At 45.7% G+C, this 16,298-nt stretch overlaps 1 protein-coding gene across 2 annotated transcripts; it reads left to right on the top strand.

Moving 5' to 3' along the window:
• Positions 1-288: 288 nt before the first annotated feature.
• LOC146356033 (uncharacterized) lies at positions 289-14,042 on the top strand. Of its 2 annotated transcripts, none has more exons than XM_084831754.1 (3): positions 289-386; positions 3,623-3,742; positions 10,450-14,036. In XM_084831754.1, exons 1-3 carry the CDS (start codon positions 365-367, stop codon positions 11,505-11,507), a joined length of 1,200 nt encoding a protein of 399 aa, XP_084687880.1. In that variant the 5' UTR covers positions 289-364; the 3' UTR covers positions 11,508-14,036. The 2 variants fall into 2 exon arrangements, with proteins under 2 accessions (XP_084687880.1, XP_084687881.1); XM_084831755.1 differs by having other exon boundaries at positions 314-386; positions 10,453-14,042.
• The last annotated feature ends 2,256 nt before the right edge of the window (positions 14,043-16,298 follow it).

Here is a 16,298-nt window from a genome sequence, read left to right as displayed (position 1 = left end):
TTGCTGGCGTTGTTAACTCATAGCCTGTAATTTCTCTGATGCTGTTTACTACCTTCTTCCAATATTCCTTAACAGGATTATAATGGCACCAATTTATTTATTTATTTATTTATTTATTTATTAAATTTCTTAATCACCCATCTGGCCGGTCACCCGGCCACTCTTAATATGTGGGCAAAGGTTCCTCTACCATTTCATCTCCAGCATCTGTTATCGTGTCGTGTGCTCTTAAAAGGGTTAAACGGATCAAGTCTGCTTTCCTAGAGAGATCACAAGGCAAGAAGGAGGAAGCTGCCGAGATCACTTCCGGTCTTCATCCGCTCCACTGTGGGAAAGTGGCTTTTGTATTTCCCACAGGTGCGGGATGAGCAGCTGCAGCGGGATTGGTGAGTTCAGAAGGAGTTTCTATTAAGGAGGGAGGAGGGACAGAAGTGATAAAACCTGTGTCTGAGCTGTACCGCTTCAAACAGTAAATGGGGACTCACATGACTGATGCTCCCCCGTAGGAAAAAAATTATTATTTTTTAAACCCGCATGTAGAAAGCTAACATGTCAGGGGGGAAGGTAAATTATTCTAGGAACGTTTCCACATATAATGCTCATATGTCTGGGCTGTGCCATTTCAAAATGCAAAGTGGGACACCTCTGAAGCTCCCCTATTCAACAAAAACTGAAAATCAAAGAAACACAAATCCTTGCACATAGAAATCTAGGTTGCTGCAAACAGAACTGCCAATATCGTAATGCCTTTATCCAAATCTATGGTGTGACCACACTTGGAATACTGTGTACAGCTCTGGTCACTGGAGCCCCAGAAGGACATTGTAGAGCTGGAAAAGTTGCAGGAAAGAGCAATCAAATGAAGAAAGGTTACAATGTTGGGCAGCGTTCTCATTTAGAAAAAAAGGCGAATAAGGGGAGACATGATAGAGGTGTATAAAATTATGCATGGTGTGGAGAATATGGATAGGGAGATGTTTTTCTCCCTCTGTCAAAATAGTAGAACCCAATGGGGTCACCCCATGAAGCTGGTTGGTGGGAGATTCAGGTCAGATCAAAGGAAGGATTTCTTCACACAGCACAGATTTAAACTATGGAATTCACTTCCACAGGATGTAGTGATGGTTGCTAATGTGGATGGCTTTAAAAGGGGATGAGACAAACTCATGGAGGAGAAGGCTATCAATGGCTACTAGTCCTCATGACTATATATTACTCCAGAATTGTAGGCAGTATGCCAGTTGCTGGGGAACATGGGCGGGAGGGTGGTGTTGCACTCGTGTCCTGCTTGTGGGCTTCCCACTGGGGCAGCTGGTTGGCCACTGTGTGAACAGAACTAGATGGTCCTTTGATCTGGTCCAGGAGGATTCTTCTTGTGTCCAGTGTCTCTGTCACTGACATGTTCATTTTCTATGTGCTGGGAATTTTTTTAAGGGATGGTCATTTTATCAGAGTTTGAAGTGATACAGGCTCTACAGCAGCCTTCTCCAACCTGGTGCCCTTGAGGTGTTTTTGACTTCAAGCCCCATCAGCCCTAGCCAGCATGGCCAGGAATGCTGGGAGTTGTAGTCCAAAACATCTGGGGAGTACCAGGTTGGGGAAGGGTGGATTAGACATTACTGGCTGAGATGGGCAATAGCCTGACCTGGTGTAGACCAGTTTCCTTTGCAGGTGTGTATTGATGGTGATGCTATCAGTCTAAGACATGGGGAAAAACCTCAGGCCCATGGGCCAATTCCGGACTGCCTGGGGTCCCAATACAGCTCTCCAGGGTTCCAGAGATGGCCACGTCCCTTTCCTCTGGCCTCACCCCTTCCCCCCATCACCAGTCATTTGCTAGTTTCCTGGCTTTTATGCCATTTCCCCCTGTTTTAAAAGGCTGAAATGCCTCCTAAGGCTTAGTTACTTGCAGGAGGAGCTTTAAGTGAAAACGGGGGTCCCCAACCTTTTTGGACTCATGGGCACATTTGGGAGTTTGAGAAACTGCTGTAGCCACCACCACAAAATGCTTAATCAGTGGATTGCCACTTTGGAGTCTACCTGTCACGTCTATGGATCTTAGGGTGCTTCTTATTCAGCAAAAACGTTTGTTTCATGTCTATTGGACACTGCAATGTCTCTTTAATAAGGAATTGTCTAATTTGGCTAATTGCTGGTGTTGCAATGCAGCTAACGCTTCTTTTAAACGTATGTTTTGGCAATGCCCAGTAGTTGTACTGCAACAGCCTCTAATATTCACTGATGTACACACTCTTTTAAATGATTTACCTGTTTTGTGGTAATTAACAAATAGTCTGCATAAATAGATTCTCTGTGCCCTTTTGACAGCTAGAAGACTGATACTACAACATTAGAAGGATAAATGCTCACTTCCTATAATGCAATGGATTGAGGCCCTTACAATATTTTCAATATTCGAACAGGTGGCGTATAGATTGTTGTTGTTGTTGTTCAGTCGTTCAGTCATTTCCGACTCTTTGTGACCCCATGGACCATAGCACGCCAGGCCTTCCTGTCCTGCGTTCTCTCCCGGAGTGTGCTCAAGTTCATATTCATTGCATCGGTGATGCTATCTAGCCATCTCATCCTCTGCCGTCCCCTTCTCCTTTTGCCTTCAATCTTTCCCAGCATCAGGGTCTTTTCCAGAGAGTTTTCTCTTCGCATTAGGTGGCCAAAATATTTGAGCTTCAGCTTCAGTATCTGTCCTTCCAATGAGCACTCAGGGTTGATTTCCTTTAGTATGGACTGATTGGACCTCCTTGCAGTCCAGGGGACTCGTAAGAGTCTTCTCCAGCACCACAGTTCGAAAGCATCAATTCTTCGGTGCTCAGCCTTCCTTATAGTCCAGCTCTCACAGCCATACATTACTACTGGGAAAGGCGTATAGATGCTACCTTCAAATAGATGCTTATTTGAATATTTTGTCTGCTTTTGTTAAAGCCTATGTATAATTGGTAGGAAGTTGTATGCATTTCATATTTATTCATTGCTATGGATATATACAAATCCATGTATTCATATTTAAAAAACAGGAAAACTAAAAAACAAAAGTTTTAAAAAAACGTTTTGCAGGCGCCCGTAGGCTCCACACTGAAGACCCCTGAGCTAAGATATGCTGCTGGGGGGGGGGGGTATTTTGGTCCCGTCCCTTTTGCCTTAGGCCCGGCCCACCACTGAAATGTGGCCCCCAAGAGCTTCTTTGAAGCGGAATGCAGCCCCTAGGCTGAAAGCAGCTCAACACCCATGGTCTAAGAAAATTAAATTTCCAAGTGCAACGCTCCCCATCTCCCCACCCCCTTTTACACCCTGATGATACCTGGGGATTGTATCCGTGCTGCTGATCTGTGCAGGACTTCCTTCTGTGATAACTCCATTTGAGATGCTGACCTTCCCCTCTAGGAAGCAAGATCTTGTCTTTTAAATTTGGACCTCTTTCAAGTGGGTGCAACTTGATTTACATTTCTGCCGCCCAGTGCAGCAGCTGAAGGAGAATGGGAAGATTGTGATAAGTTTGTTGGGGAGAGGCGTTGCAGGAGGAAGAAGAGTGAATCAAAAGCAACTCTGGAGTGGAGGTGACCAAGAAGATTTTATACAGGTTTTCTGTATTCTTTCTGTCTGAAAGGTGGCAAGACCATGGGAGAGAAGAGGAGGGAAGATCTTTGGCAGAAAGGCCCTGAGTCAGAAGAAGTTGAGGCTTTACCAGGGAGATCCCAGGAGAATGTTTCCTTCTTGGCTGAGGCTGGTGGGTTCCTAAACATTTATATTCTGCATTGTAAAATATTTTACAAATGTTAGGGTGACCACTCTTTTTTTCCTGGCTCTGTTCCTGTGCCCTGTTCTTGTGTGTCCAGCACAGCAATCAACTGGGCTGGTGGTGGATGCAGGAAGTGTCTGTGCCTCCTGTTGTGTTCCTAGCCTGCAAAATGTTTTACTTACCTTTTGCTCAAAAGAGGTTCTGTCTGTCCTCTGTCTTCCACCAGTCGCTCTTGTTAGTAAAAAGCAGGCATGCAGTTTTTCTTTTGCAGGTTTAGTATCTATGGGGGCTTAATAATAATAATAATGTATCTGATTTATATCTGGCCTTTCCTCACAAGGAGCCCAGGGTAGCTAAACACCCATATAAAAATGTACAACATAAAGACCAGGCATAGGCAGAAAGCAGACCTCCAGATGTTTTGCACTTCAGCAGCAACGGTCATCATTCCTGACCATTGCCTATGCTGGCAGGGACTCTTCGGAGCTGAAGTCCAAAACATCTGGAGGCCATGAAGTTAGGGAATGCTGCCTTGGGTGGGGCTTTAAAATTCTAAACATAATAAAATACGCCAAAAGAATCACTAACGTAGTTAAAACACTTGCGTATACCCCAAAAGACTGTACAAATGAACAGGTCATTAGCTGGCGCCTGAATGACAACAGTGTTGGGGACAGCTGAATCCCTACTGGAAGTGAAATCCACATCTGGTGTGCCACCACTGAGAAGGCTCTGCCACATGTGGTAGCTCCATGGGCCACTGTCAGGGTTCCCCTTATGACTGGATCCCCTGAACAACTCCTTGAGCATCTCTTTTCTCCTTAAGGGTGCAATCCTATGCATGTTTAGACAGAAAAAAGTCCTACAACTTGTTGTAGTTGTAGGACTTTTTTCCTGCCTAAACATGCATAGGATTGCACCCTAAGAGTCCCACCTTCCTTCTTTTAAACTTCCTAATAACGTGGGGTTTAGGCCGTAGACGTGAGGTAATTGACATTCCAGATACCTGGGGTTCAACAGAAGAGTTTGCTGGTAAATCTAAAACAAGCAAATCACAACTAAAGGTATTTACACAATAGAGCTGAGTGATACAAAAGGCATTAAGAGAAAATAAAATTTGCAAATTGCAAGTTACCTTACTCTAGCTGTCATTAGACTTTTCTAGGCTGCTTCTTCCTGCTCCCTCTTCAGACTCTGCTCTCACTTCAGGCTCTGGCTGTCTCTCTCTCCCTTACTGGCTCTCTCGCTCTCTTTATGTACCCTCCTCCCTGAAAACCAAAAGTACTGTTTCAAACCTGAAAAAAATGAAACTTTTAACTGGGGAAATGAAAATGAAACTTAACCGGGGAAATGAAACTATTCCTCTGAGGGATACCCCCTCCCAACAAAAAACTCCAGGCCTCTAGGCCTGACCTTTCCCTTTTCCTTGTCTCAGTAGGCCTCCAACCTTCACAGCCACCTTCTTCAAGGTACACCACAAGCAGAGTCTCCTCAGCCGATCTTAAATCTTGGGTTCGCTGGTACTGGGGAAGGCGGCCCTTCAGTTTACAAGGCTGGGCCGGTGGTACAGTTAGGTTTCATGTGGTGGAGAAGGGCTCTTTAGTTGGTAACATGTATTACTTCGTGTACTTAAAAATGTACGCCAGGCCTGCTGCTTTGGGGGGGCCCTTCTGCTGCTCTTGTTGACGTCCTGAAGTGCTATCCTGACAGTCCCGCCAGGCTAGACTGACAACCTCATTTAAAACAACCAGCCACAAAACAATAATCCCCAAACTCAGTTAAAAAGACCATGCTAAAATACCGCAACAACAATCAGAAATAAGCAGCAGCGATCCATCTTTAATGTAACCTCCATGAAAAGCTTGCTGGAACGAATGGATCTTACCTGCATGTCCTAATGCAAACAAAGAAGAAAGCCTGGCTGATCACCCCAGGAAGGGCATTCTTCAGTTTAGGTGCCACCACTGAACAGGCCCTGTCTCTCATGCCTCCCCACCCTATCTCTAACCAGGGAGGGCACAGAGCAGGGTTTCTGATGCCAATCTTAAGGCTCACACTGGCTCATAGGGGAGGAAGCAATTCTTAAGGTATCTTGGCCCTAGGCTGTTGAGGGCCTTAAAGATTAACACTTTGAACTGAGCCCAGAAACAAATCGGTAGCCAATGGCAATGAAGAGAGATTGGATTTATATGGTCCACAATCAGTCAAAATCCAGGCAGCTGGATTTTGGACCAATGGAAGTTTACAGTTTTCAAGGGCAGCCCCACATAGAGAGCATTACAGTAATCTAGCCTGGACACGAATGACCGAGGCCATGCCAGATAACTCAGCTGGGGAGAATCCATTTCCACCTGTGTAGCTGTTAGATTGGTGAACAAAGCTTGAACATGGGGGTGATTGCTGCCGGCCAACTTACCAGGGGGGGAAGTTTGCCCATTTCTTCAATGGGTCCTAAAATGCTGCAGCACGGATGACTCTGGGTGGCTCTGTAGGATTCCGTGGTTGCAGTTGCTTCGCCCACAGTTGCTGGCTCATTCTGTTGCTAAGGGGTAAAGATGTTAGTTCTGTCTCTTGCTCCACTGGCTGCTTCCTGGTTCTCCCCCCAGCCCTTCTTTTTTACAGAGGGCAACCTGCGACAAAATGTTGTAGTGTATACTCACCTCTAGAACAGGGACGGGGAATGTGCCGTCCTCCAGATGTTGTTCGGCCGCAACTCCCATCATCCATCACCATTGATTATGCCGGGTAGGACTGATGGAAGTTGTAGTCCAACAACATCTGGAGGGCCACATATTCCCCACTGCAGGCCTAAAAGAAGAGCTCCTGTTGAGGGTTCCTGCCATCCAGCCACGGCCTCCTCCAAGGAGCTCCAGCACATTACACACACACTATACACACACACACGCACACATTTTCTATTTTTCTTTTCCAAATGACACTGAATATTCTGTTACTACTGAGCATGTCCAGTAAACTGGGATCTCCAACATGGTGCGCATGGGCACCAATGTGCCTACAGACTCCTTTCTTGGTGCTCGTCAGGCTCCCTGTCCTTCCTGATTTTTATTTTATTTTTTAAGATTTAAAAAGTCTTTAAAATTCTTTAATTTTTTTAAAATCGTGTTTTTAATTGGGATGATGGCATGTCGCAAAGCAAAGTGCTGCCCTCCAGTACCATCTTTATTTATTTAGAAAGCAATCCTGTGCCCCCTAGACAGTGTCTGGAGGGGCCATAGGATAGTTCAGGTTCCTGGAAATGAGGTCAGAGACAGCCGCCCGACCTTGGAGCCAGGAATCCGAGCTCCCTGCCCCCTTGCAGCCGGCATGGAGAGAACTGCACTTGCTGCCTCTCCAAAGTCCCAAAAGTGGCCTCAGAGAGGAGGGAAGGGGGCAGTTCTGTGGGTGGGGAGGGGACTGGGAAGTCCTACAAAGAATCCTCCGGCCTCCCCAGCCTCCTTCCCTCCCGCTCCACAGAACCCCAGCTAGACTGGTGAGAAAGCCCATCTCGCCCAAATGCAGAGCGGGAGGAGGAGAAGCTCGCCTCTGTGCTTCTCCCACTTTGCGTAGGATGCCCATCAGCCTCAGAGTTTGGAAGCTGACAGGCATCCCAATAGGACTGCAAACTTATTTATTAATTATTTAGTATATTTCTACTCTGCCCAGTAACTAATGTTCTCTGGGCAGATTACAACCAGTTAAAAGACCTGAAATGCAAGTTGAAAACACAGTTAAAATATAAAACAGAATACAACTATTTAAAAGAATAAAATACAATAGAACTTATTCACGTTCAAAAGAGTGGTTTTGTGCTTTGGAGAGACCACCTCTGCCTTGTACCTAGGTTCTTGGGGAAGTTACTTTTCTTTTAATCTCACTAGTTTGCCTTCAAGGAAATTAGTGTTTTGTTACCCACCATGCCTACCATGGCAGCCATTTTGTGAGAATATTCGCAACACTCTGTCCACATTCCAAACGTGCCCACTGGCCCAAAAAGTTTGGCAACCCCTGCGTGATTAGGCTATTGTTTATTGGGATTCAGACCCCAATACCTCACGGACTGCTTCTCCCCTTATGAACCTAACCAGTCCTTGAGGTCAGCTTCAGAGGCCCTTCTCTGAGCGCCCCCTCCGAGAAAAGCCTGAGGGGTGGCAGTTCGGGAATGGGCCTTTTCTGCATTTATGGAACACTCCCCCCAAGAAGCTTGCCTGGTGTTGACACTGTCATCTTTTGGGTCCAGGCAAAGAGTTACGTATTTTCCCAGGCATGTGGATGTTAGCTGTGGCCCAATTATCACGGGCTTTGGTGTTCATGTTATTGTGGATGAACACTTTTTGTACTGTATTGTTTTGAACATATGTTTTTGTGGTGTTTATTTTTATTTGTATTATTGTGCTGGTTATTGTCTGTATTGATTTGGGTTTTTTCCTATATATTAATTAAGGATTTCTGTGCTTGTGTCTGTAACTCACTGGCCGTAGCTCAGCGGTAGAGCATCTACTTTGCATGCAGAAGGTCTCAGGTTTGTTCCCTGGCATCTCCAGGCAGGGCCAGGAAAGAATCCTGCCTGAAACCCAGGGAGACACTGCAAGTAGCATCGGCAATACTGGGCTAGATGGACCCAGGGTCTGGCTCAGTATAAGGCGGTTTCCGATGTTCCTATGAGACTGCTTTTCTGCCATGGGAAGCAACTCATACATTTAATAAATAATAATAACAATACTGGTAACATCTTAGATTTTTTATTAGAATGACTTTTGAACTTCAGCAAACCTCCAGGTTTCCCCAAGCGTGCTGATACCTCCTCTCTTGTTTCTCGGTGGCCTTCAGTCGACAAAGGCTGACGCCATAACCAATGCGTTAGTTAAGGTGCCCCGAGACTCTTCCTTGTTTCTCCCACTACAGGCAGTGAATTAGAATGACATGGCTAGAAAGATCGTACGGTGGCTGATGGTCACTGTTGTGAACAGGACACTGTATTCTTTTCTTTCATACATTTGGACTCTGCAGAATAAGTGCCAAAGACCCGGCTTCTTACATTTTCTGGCCTTTGGGGATCACTATTTATTTAATTGAAGGCGCAATCCTATGGGGATAGGCGACCACCTATCCAATGCAGGGCAGGAGGAGCAAGGAGGGGATCGCTCCCCCTGCGCTTTTCCTGCCCTGCATTTGCAGCTAGACAGCTGATTTTGGCTGTCTAGCCGCGGGAAGGCGGAGCGGGGGAGGAGGCTGCCGGACGACATGTAGGATGTGTCGTACCGGCATTTCCGCCTTCCCTGCCCCGGAATGCCCCCTGGAATGCCCCGTTTTGGCCGCTCCACGCTCCTCTTCCGAGCGCAGAGCACGGGGCTGTTCCATGCTGCCTGTAAGGCAGCACGGAACGGGGGGAAGGTTGGTTCTCCAGGAACCAACCTCGGAGCGTGGGCTCCAAGGTCGGTTTCCAGAAACCCACATATCCTATGGCCATCTAGCGGGCCATAGGCTTGCTCCTTCCCTGTACTTCCAGACCACCCAAAAAGTTAAGTTCTCCGGGTAGGTGTACAATACATTAAAAACATACAGTACAAACATGAAAGCAAAACAAAAAATTAAAACAGCGCAGAGTAAAACCTAGATAAAACCAGCAGCAAGGAATAAAAATATTACAGTGTCATAAAACCAAATTAAAACCAGCAGCAATGTAGAGTACTAAAAGCACTAAAAACAGTTCTTAAAATGCCTGGGAGAATAAAAAGGTCTTTTTACCTGGTACCAGAAAGACTATGACCTAGGCGGCAGGCAAGCCTCTCTAGGGGGAACATTCTAAAAAAGATAGGGCACCACCACGGAAAAGTCCCTCTCTCCCATAGCCCCCTGCCTTGCCTCATTTGACAGGGTCATCTGAAGGAGGGCCTCAGATGATGATCTTATTGTCTGGGTAGGTAAATATGGGAGGAGATTTTATTTATTTATTTATTTATTTTCTATACCACCCAATAGCTGAAGCTCTCTGGGCGGTTCACAAAAATTAAAACCAAACAGCACACAATAAAACAATTTAAAATATATAGAACATTAAAACCACATGAGATGTTCCTTCAGGTAACTTATTTACATCTTTTTCTCTCTCTGTACCTGAATGCTTCTGTCAACTGCTGATACACTGATAAAGTGGACTCTAGTCCACAGAAGTTGATGCCGTAATAAACACATTAGTGTTTCAGGTGCCACAAGGCTTTTTGTTGACTTTTCTGTTTGGTTATTCTCCATTGCAGTGGGTTTGGGTTTGTTCCCTGCCTTGAAGCGCTTGTTTTTTCCTCTTGCTGTCTTGTGTGTGTGTTATTTATTGTTTATTGAATATATATATATATATATATATATATATATATAACAATAAAAGAACCCCTCCTCCCTCCTTCCCAAGTATACAGTTCATGGTATATAACAATGAGCCCCCATCTCCCTTGTTTCTCTCCTCACAACTTTCCCTTCAGGTCACCGACATATGTTAAGTTCTGTGTCTTTCATAATGAACTATTATCAATTATCATTTTCACATCTGTTAATTTGCCTGTTAAGATATTATATGAGAGAGAGAGAAAACACAAGAATGAAAACAAATGAATGGGAGAAAAGGGAAAAGGAAAGGGGGAATTTAAAAGAACGGAATGAAGGTGATCTCCCTTGCTGTCTTAAAAAGTTACTCTTTATTCCAGCAGATGACAGTCGGGAGAGCGAGAATGAGGGGGAAAAATCTGGGATATTGCCAGAAAGGGCCATGGCTCAGGATGTGGAAGTGAAGTCTGAGAATCCAGATCGACCACAAAGGCAGGGTGGAAACCTAACTGAGAACTCAAGGAAAGAATCCTTTACTTTTGAAGATGGAGACTTCCCAGAAGTCCAGCAAACAGTAAACACCAGAGAGGGGAGGAACAAATGCACTGTTTGTGGGAAGGTATTCAGGGATGACTCAAACCTTAAGAGACACCAAAGAACCCACACAGGGGAAAAACCATATCAGTGTTTGTACTGCGGGAAGAGCTTCAGTCGGAACACAAACCTGGCTTCCCATCACAGAACCCACACAGGAGAAAAACCATACGTGTGTTCAGTATGTAGCAAGACTTTTTGTGATAAATCGAGCCTTAACAGACATCAGAGAACCCATACCGGGGAGAGGCCATATGAGTGCAACGAGTGCGGGAAAAGCTTTGACCTGAGCCAGTCGCTTATTAGCCACCAGAGAACTCATACAGGAGAGAGACCATATCGGTGCTCAGAATGTGGGAAAACATTTAACCGGAGTCAGAATCTCCGTAGTCACCAGAGAATTCACACAGGAGAGAAACTACATAAGTGTTTAGAATGTGGGAAAAGTTTCAGCCGCAGCCAGAACCTTACTAGGCATCAGAGCAGCCACACAGATGATAAATTATATAAGTGTTATGAGTGTGGGAAAAGCTTCCGCCTGAGCCAGTCCCTTATTAGCCACCAGAGAATACACACAGGAGAGAAACCATATACATGCTCTCAGTGTGGAAAAAGCTTTAACCTGAGCCAGAATCTTATTAGCCATCAGAGAATCCACACAGGAGAAAAACACTACAAATGCTCAGAATGTGGGAAAAGCTTCAGTTGGAGCCAAGATCTGCTCCGCCATCAGAGAATCCACACAGGAGAGCAACCGTATCATTGCTCCGAATGTGGGGAACGCTTCAATCGACGAGAGAACCTTATTAGACACATGAGAATACACCTGGGAGAAACTGCGTAAGCTGGAATGAGTGTGGAGAAAACTTCAGCAGGGACCAGTCCCTTATCAACCATCAGAGAATCCACACATGAGAAATGTGTTTTTTTTTTAAAAAAAAAATCTTGCTAGGATACTATTACAAGGTTTTCCCCAGCTTTTTTTTTAAATGATATTTCAAAAAGGCGCAATGTGCTACATGGATCATTATCAGATCATTCTCGTTTTAAGCATTTGCCTTGTCTCGTCAAGGCAAGTTGCAGGGTGGTCAAATTAAAATTATACTAGTAGCTAAGCCTATGCTGACAGGGTCACACAACTGGTTCTGCCAGGCCAAGGGGACTTTGGTCTTCTCTTCATGGGGGGCTTTCATAAGAAGCTTGTGATATGACAAAGCTACATAGGTGATGTGTTTGTCTGCTGTTTAAAGGTAAAAAAAACACAACCACATGCTGTTAGTAACTCTTGGATCCCAGCCAACATGGATTACAAGTACAAAACTTTGAATGTCTGCCTTGGCACAGATATTTTTTAAAATTTCATCTCTATCTTGCCCTCCCCATTAGGAGTTCAGCACATGGTCTCTTCTCCCCCGCCCACCTCAGTTTTCCCCTCACAACATCTCTGTGAAGTGTTTGTATTTATCTATAATAATAAAAGAGGATGTGCGTCTGTCCATCCCATCACCACCATGGCGCCAAGACTGTGAAACCCAGACACCTGAAACTTGGCGTGCATGCTAAGGGGACCCTAGAGGTGTGTACCTTGGGGTTATTTTGTTTTAAAAACACATTAATTAATTTCAATTAATGTAAATGTGCCTGTGTGGTTGAAGCCTGCAATCCATCTTCGTCCACTAGGGGAAGGCTTCCCTAACCTGCACATAGCTTTGGATCCATACAGTTTGAAGCTGGGGGAGATTCGTAGGCTGAGGGACGGAGTTATAGACCTGCCCACGCTGCTGTGGGGCAGGCCCCCCACAGGGAAATGGAGTGGACAGACCCCTCATTTAGGGTGCTGTAGGGCTGCATTATGGCAGGGGTGGTGCCTAGGAGTGCCAGCTTCACTCAGACTGGGGAGAATGTGTCCAACTCTGACATCTGCATAACTCTGCTTGAAGGCTTCACTGTATCAAACTAAGGGCTGTTCCAGCTCAGTTGGAACCGCCAGTTCTGTTCGCTAATGTATTTATAAAACATTCCTAGAGTGCTTTTTGGCTCTAAAGACAACTGTACACCAAGGGTTAGATCCAGGATCTGCCTTCTGTTGATGGAAGGGTTCTCTCACGGAAGGTCCCTCCACCTGATTTTGGGGGATTCCTCCATCCTCCTGCACCTCAGCTCACCCCATTGAGCAGGATGCCCTGACCCACTGCATCGCCTTTCCGGGGGCTGGACAGGCTGCTGTGGGGAGGAGGGGGCGGGGAAGTCTGCTTCCGCCACCCCAGTTGCCCATGCCTAAATCTGGATCCAACCCCAATACAGTTAAAAAGAGCACTCAAGTCACAATGACACATGAAGGGTTGGATCCTGTATCTGCCTTCCGCAAAAGGGCTGCACTCATGGAAGGTCCCTCTGCCTGATTTGGGGGGGATTTTACACACACACACTCACACTCACACAGCTCACCTCATTCAACAGGGTCTCGTGACTCTGTAGCATGTTCAGGAGCTGCCATGGGAAGGAGCTGGCAGGGAAGTCCACTTCTGCTTCCAGGAGAGTGAGGGGAGACACCTCCAGTACCAGAGTCAGTGAGCCTCTGTATACCAGTTGCTGGGGAACGCGGGTGTGAGGGTGCTGCTGCACTCATGTCCTGCTCGTGGGTTTCCCATGGGCAGCTGGTCAGCCACTGTGTGAATTGAATGCTGGACTAGATGGACCCTCGGTCTGACCCAGCAGGGCTCTTATGCTCTTAAATAAGGAAGAGCTACTAGTCCTCATGGCTATATGCTCCTGCAAGTATCAGAGGCAGTATGCCTATGTACACCAGTTGCTGGGGAACTTGGGTGGGAGGATGCTGTTGCACTCATGCCCTGCTTGTGGGTTCCTGGTCAACAGCTGATTGGCCACTGTGTGAACAGAATGCTGGGCTAGATGAACCCTTGGTCTGCTCTAGTAGGGCTTTTCTTACGTTCTTGTGATAGAGGTGTACAAAATTATGCGTGGTGTCAAGAATATGGACAGGGAGACATTTCTCATAATACTAGAACCCAAAGGGGTCTATTGGCTATTGGGCAGTATAGAAATAAATAAATAAATAAATAAATAAATAAAAAATAAAGGGGTCACCCCACGAAGCTGATTGGTGGAAGACTCAGGACAGATAAAAGGAAGGACTTCTTCAAGCGGTGCAGAGTTAAACTATGGAATTCGCTACCACAAGACATAGTGATGGCCACCAATTTGGATAGCTTTAAAAGGGGTTAGACAATGGAGGAGGAGGCATTATTATTATTATTTACATTTCTTAATTGCCCATCAGGCTGGTCATCCGGCCACTCTGGGCGATGTACAACAGTAAAATTTAAAACAGTAAAATTACACATTAAAACATTGTTTTAAAATACCCTTTGTTGTTGTCGTTCAGTCGTGTCCAACTCTTCGTGACCCCATGGACCATAGCACGCCAGGCCTTCCTGTCCTGCGCTCCCTCCTGGAGTGTGCTCAAATCCATATTCATTGCATCCGTGATGCTATCTAGCCATCTCATCCTCTGCCATCCCCTTCTTTTGCCTTCAATCTTTCCCAGCATCAGGGTCTTTTCCAGGGAGTTTTCTCTTTGCATTCGGTGGCCAAAATATTTGAGCTTCAGCATCTGTCCTTCCAATGAGCAGTCAGGGTTGATTTCCTTTAGGATTGACTGATTTGACCTCCTTGCAGTCCAGGGGACTCGTAAGAGTCTTCTCCAGCACCACAGTTCGAAAGCATCGATTTTTCAGCGCTCAGCCTTCCTTATAGTCCAGCTCTCACAGCCATACGTTGCCGCTGGGAAAACCATAGCTTTGATTAGACGGACCTTTGTCGGCAAGGCGATGTCTCTGCTTCTTACTATGCTGTCTAGGTTTGCCATAGCTTTCCTCCCAAGGAGCAAGCGTCTTTTAATTTCATGGCTACAGTCACCATCTGCGGTGATCTTGGAGCCCAAGAAAATAAAATCTGTCACTGCTTCCATTTCTTCCCCTTCTATATGCCAGGAACTGATGGGGCCAGATGCCATGATCTTAGGTTTTTTAATGTTGAGTTTCAAACCAGCTTCTGCACTCTCCACTTTCACCCTCAACAAGAGGTATCGTCTGCGTATCTGAGGCTGTTGATAATTCTCCCAGCAATCTTAATTCCAACCTGTGATTCATCCAACCCGGCGTTTCTCATGATGTATTCTGCATATAAGTTAAATAAGCAGGGCGACAATATGCAGCCTTGTCGTACTCCTTTCCCAATTTTGAACCACGCGGTTGTTCCATGTCCGGTTCTTACTGTTGCTTCTTGACCCTCGTACAGGTTTCTCAGGAGACAGGTAAGGTGGTCTGGTACTCCCATCTCTTTAAGAATTTGCCAGAGTTTGTTGTGATCCACACAATCAAAGGCTTTAGCTTAGTCAATGAAGCAGAAATAGATGTTTTTCTGGAATTCTCTTGCTTTCTCCATGATCCAGCGAATGTTGGTGATTTGATCTCTAGTTCCTCTGCCTCTTTGAAACCCAGCTTGTACTTCCGGTAGTTCTCGGTTCACATACTGCTGAAGCCTAGCTTGTAGGATTTTGAGCATCACCTTGCTGGCATGTGAAATGAGTGCAATTGTACGGTAGTTTGAACACTCTTTGGCGTTGCCCTTCTTTGGAATTGGAATGTAAACTGACCTTTTCCAGTCTTGCGGCCACTGTTGAGTGTTCCAAATGTGTTGGCATATTGAGTGCAGCACTTTAACAGCATCATCTTTTAGGATTTTAAATAGCTCAGCTGGAAGACTGTCATCTCCGCTACCTTTGTTGTTAGTAATGCTTCCTAAGGCCCACTTCACTTCACTCTCGAGGATGTCCGGCTCAAGTTCAGTGACCACACTCTCATGGCTATCAGGGACATTCAGATCTTCCCTGTATAGTTCTTCTGTGTATTCTTTCCACCTCTTCTTAATCTCATCTGCTTCTGTTAGGTCCCTGCCTTCTTTGTCCTTTATCATGCCTTTCTTTGCACAAAACGTTCCCTTGATATCTCCGATTTTCTTGAAGAGATCTCTGTTGTTGTTGTTCAGTCGTTCAGTTGTGTCCGACTCTTCGTGACCCCATGCACCATAGCACGCCAGGCCGTCCTGTCCTGCGCTCTCTCCCGGAGCGTACTCAAGTTCATATTCATTGCATCGGTGATGCTATCTAGCCATCTCATCCTCTGCCGTCCCCTTCTCCTTTTGCCTTCAGTCTTTCCCAGCAGCAGGGTCTTTTCCAGAGAGTTTTCTCTTCGCATTAGGTGGCCAAAATATTTGAGCTTCAGCTTCAGTATCTGTCCTTCCAATGAGCACTCAGGGTTGATTTCCTGTAGGATTGACTGATTTGACCTCCTTGCAGTCCAGGGGACTCGTAAGAGTCTTCTCCAGCACCACAGTTCGAAAGCATCGATTCTTCGGCGCTCAGCCTTCCTTATAGTCCAGCTCTCACAGCCATACATTACTACTGGGAAAACCATAGCTTTGATTAGACGGACCTTTGTCGGCAAGGTGATGTCCCTGCTTCTTACTATGCTGTCTAGGTTTGCCATAGCTTTCCTCCCAAGGAGCAAGCGTCTTTTAATTTCATGGCTACAGTCACCATCTGCGGTGATCT

Source organism: Heloderma suspectum, chromosome 2, assembly GCF_057233095.1.
Source record: "Heloderma suspectum isolate Gila_16-S chromosome 2, 16-S_ref, whole genome shotgun sequence".
NCBI classification, from domain to species: Eukaryota; Metazoa; Chordata; class Lepidosauria; order Squamata; family Helodermatidae; genus Heloderma; species Heloderma suspectum.
The sequence above is the reverse complement of the archived record's forward strand: the minus strand, read 5'-3'. Positions and strand labels throughout refer to the sequence as shown.

Bases quoted from the DNA above. Each gene is read 5' to 3' on its own strand.
- LOC146356033 (XM_084831754.1), top strand. From the start codon at position 365: ATGAGCAGCTGCAGCGGGATTG. The intron at 387-3,622 runs GTGAGTTCAGAA...TCTGTCTGAAAG, and splicing joins GAGCAGCTGCAGCGGGATTG to GTGGCAAGACCATGGGAGAG. The intron at 3,743-10,449 runs GTGGGTTCCTAA...TCTTTATTCCAG, and splicing joins TTCCTTCTTGGCTGAGGCTG to CAGATGACAGTCGGGAGAGC.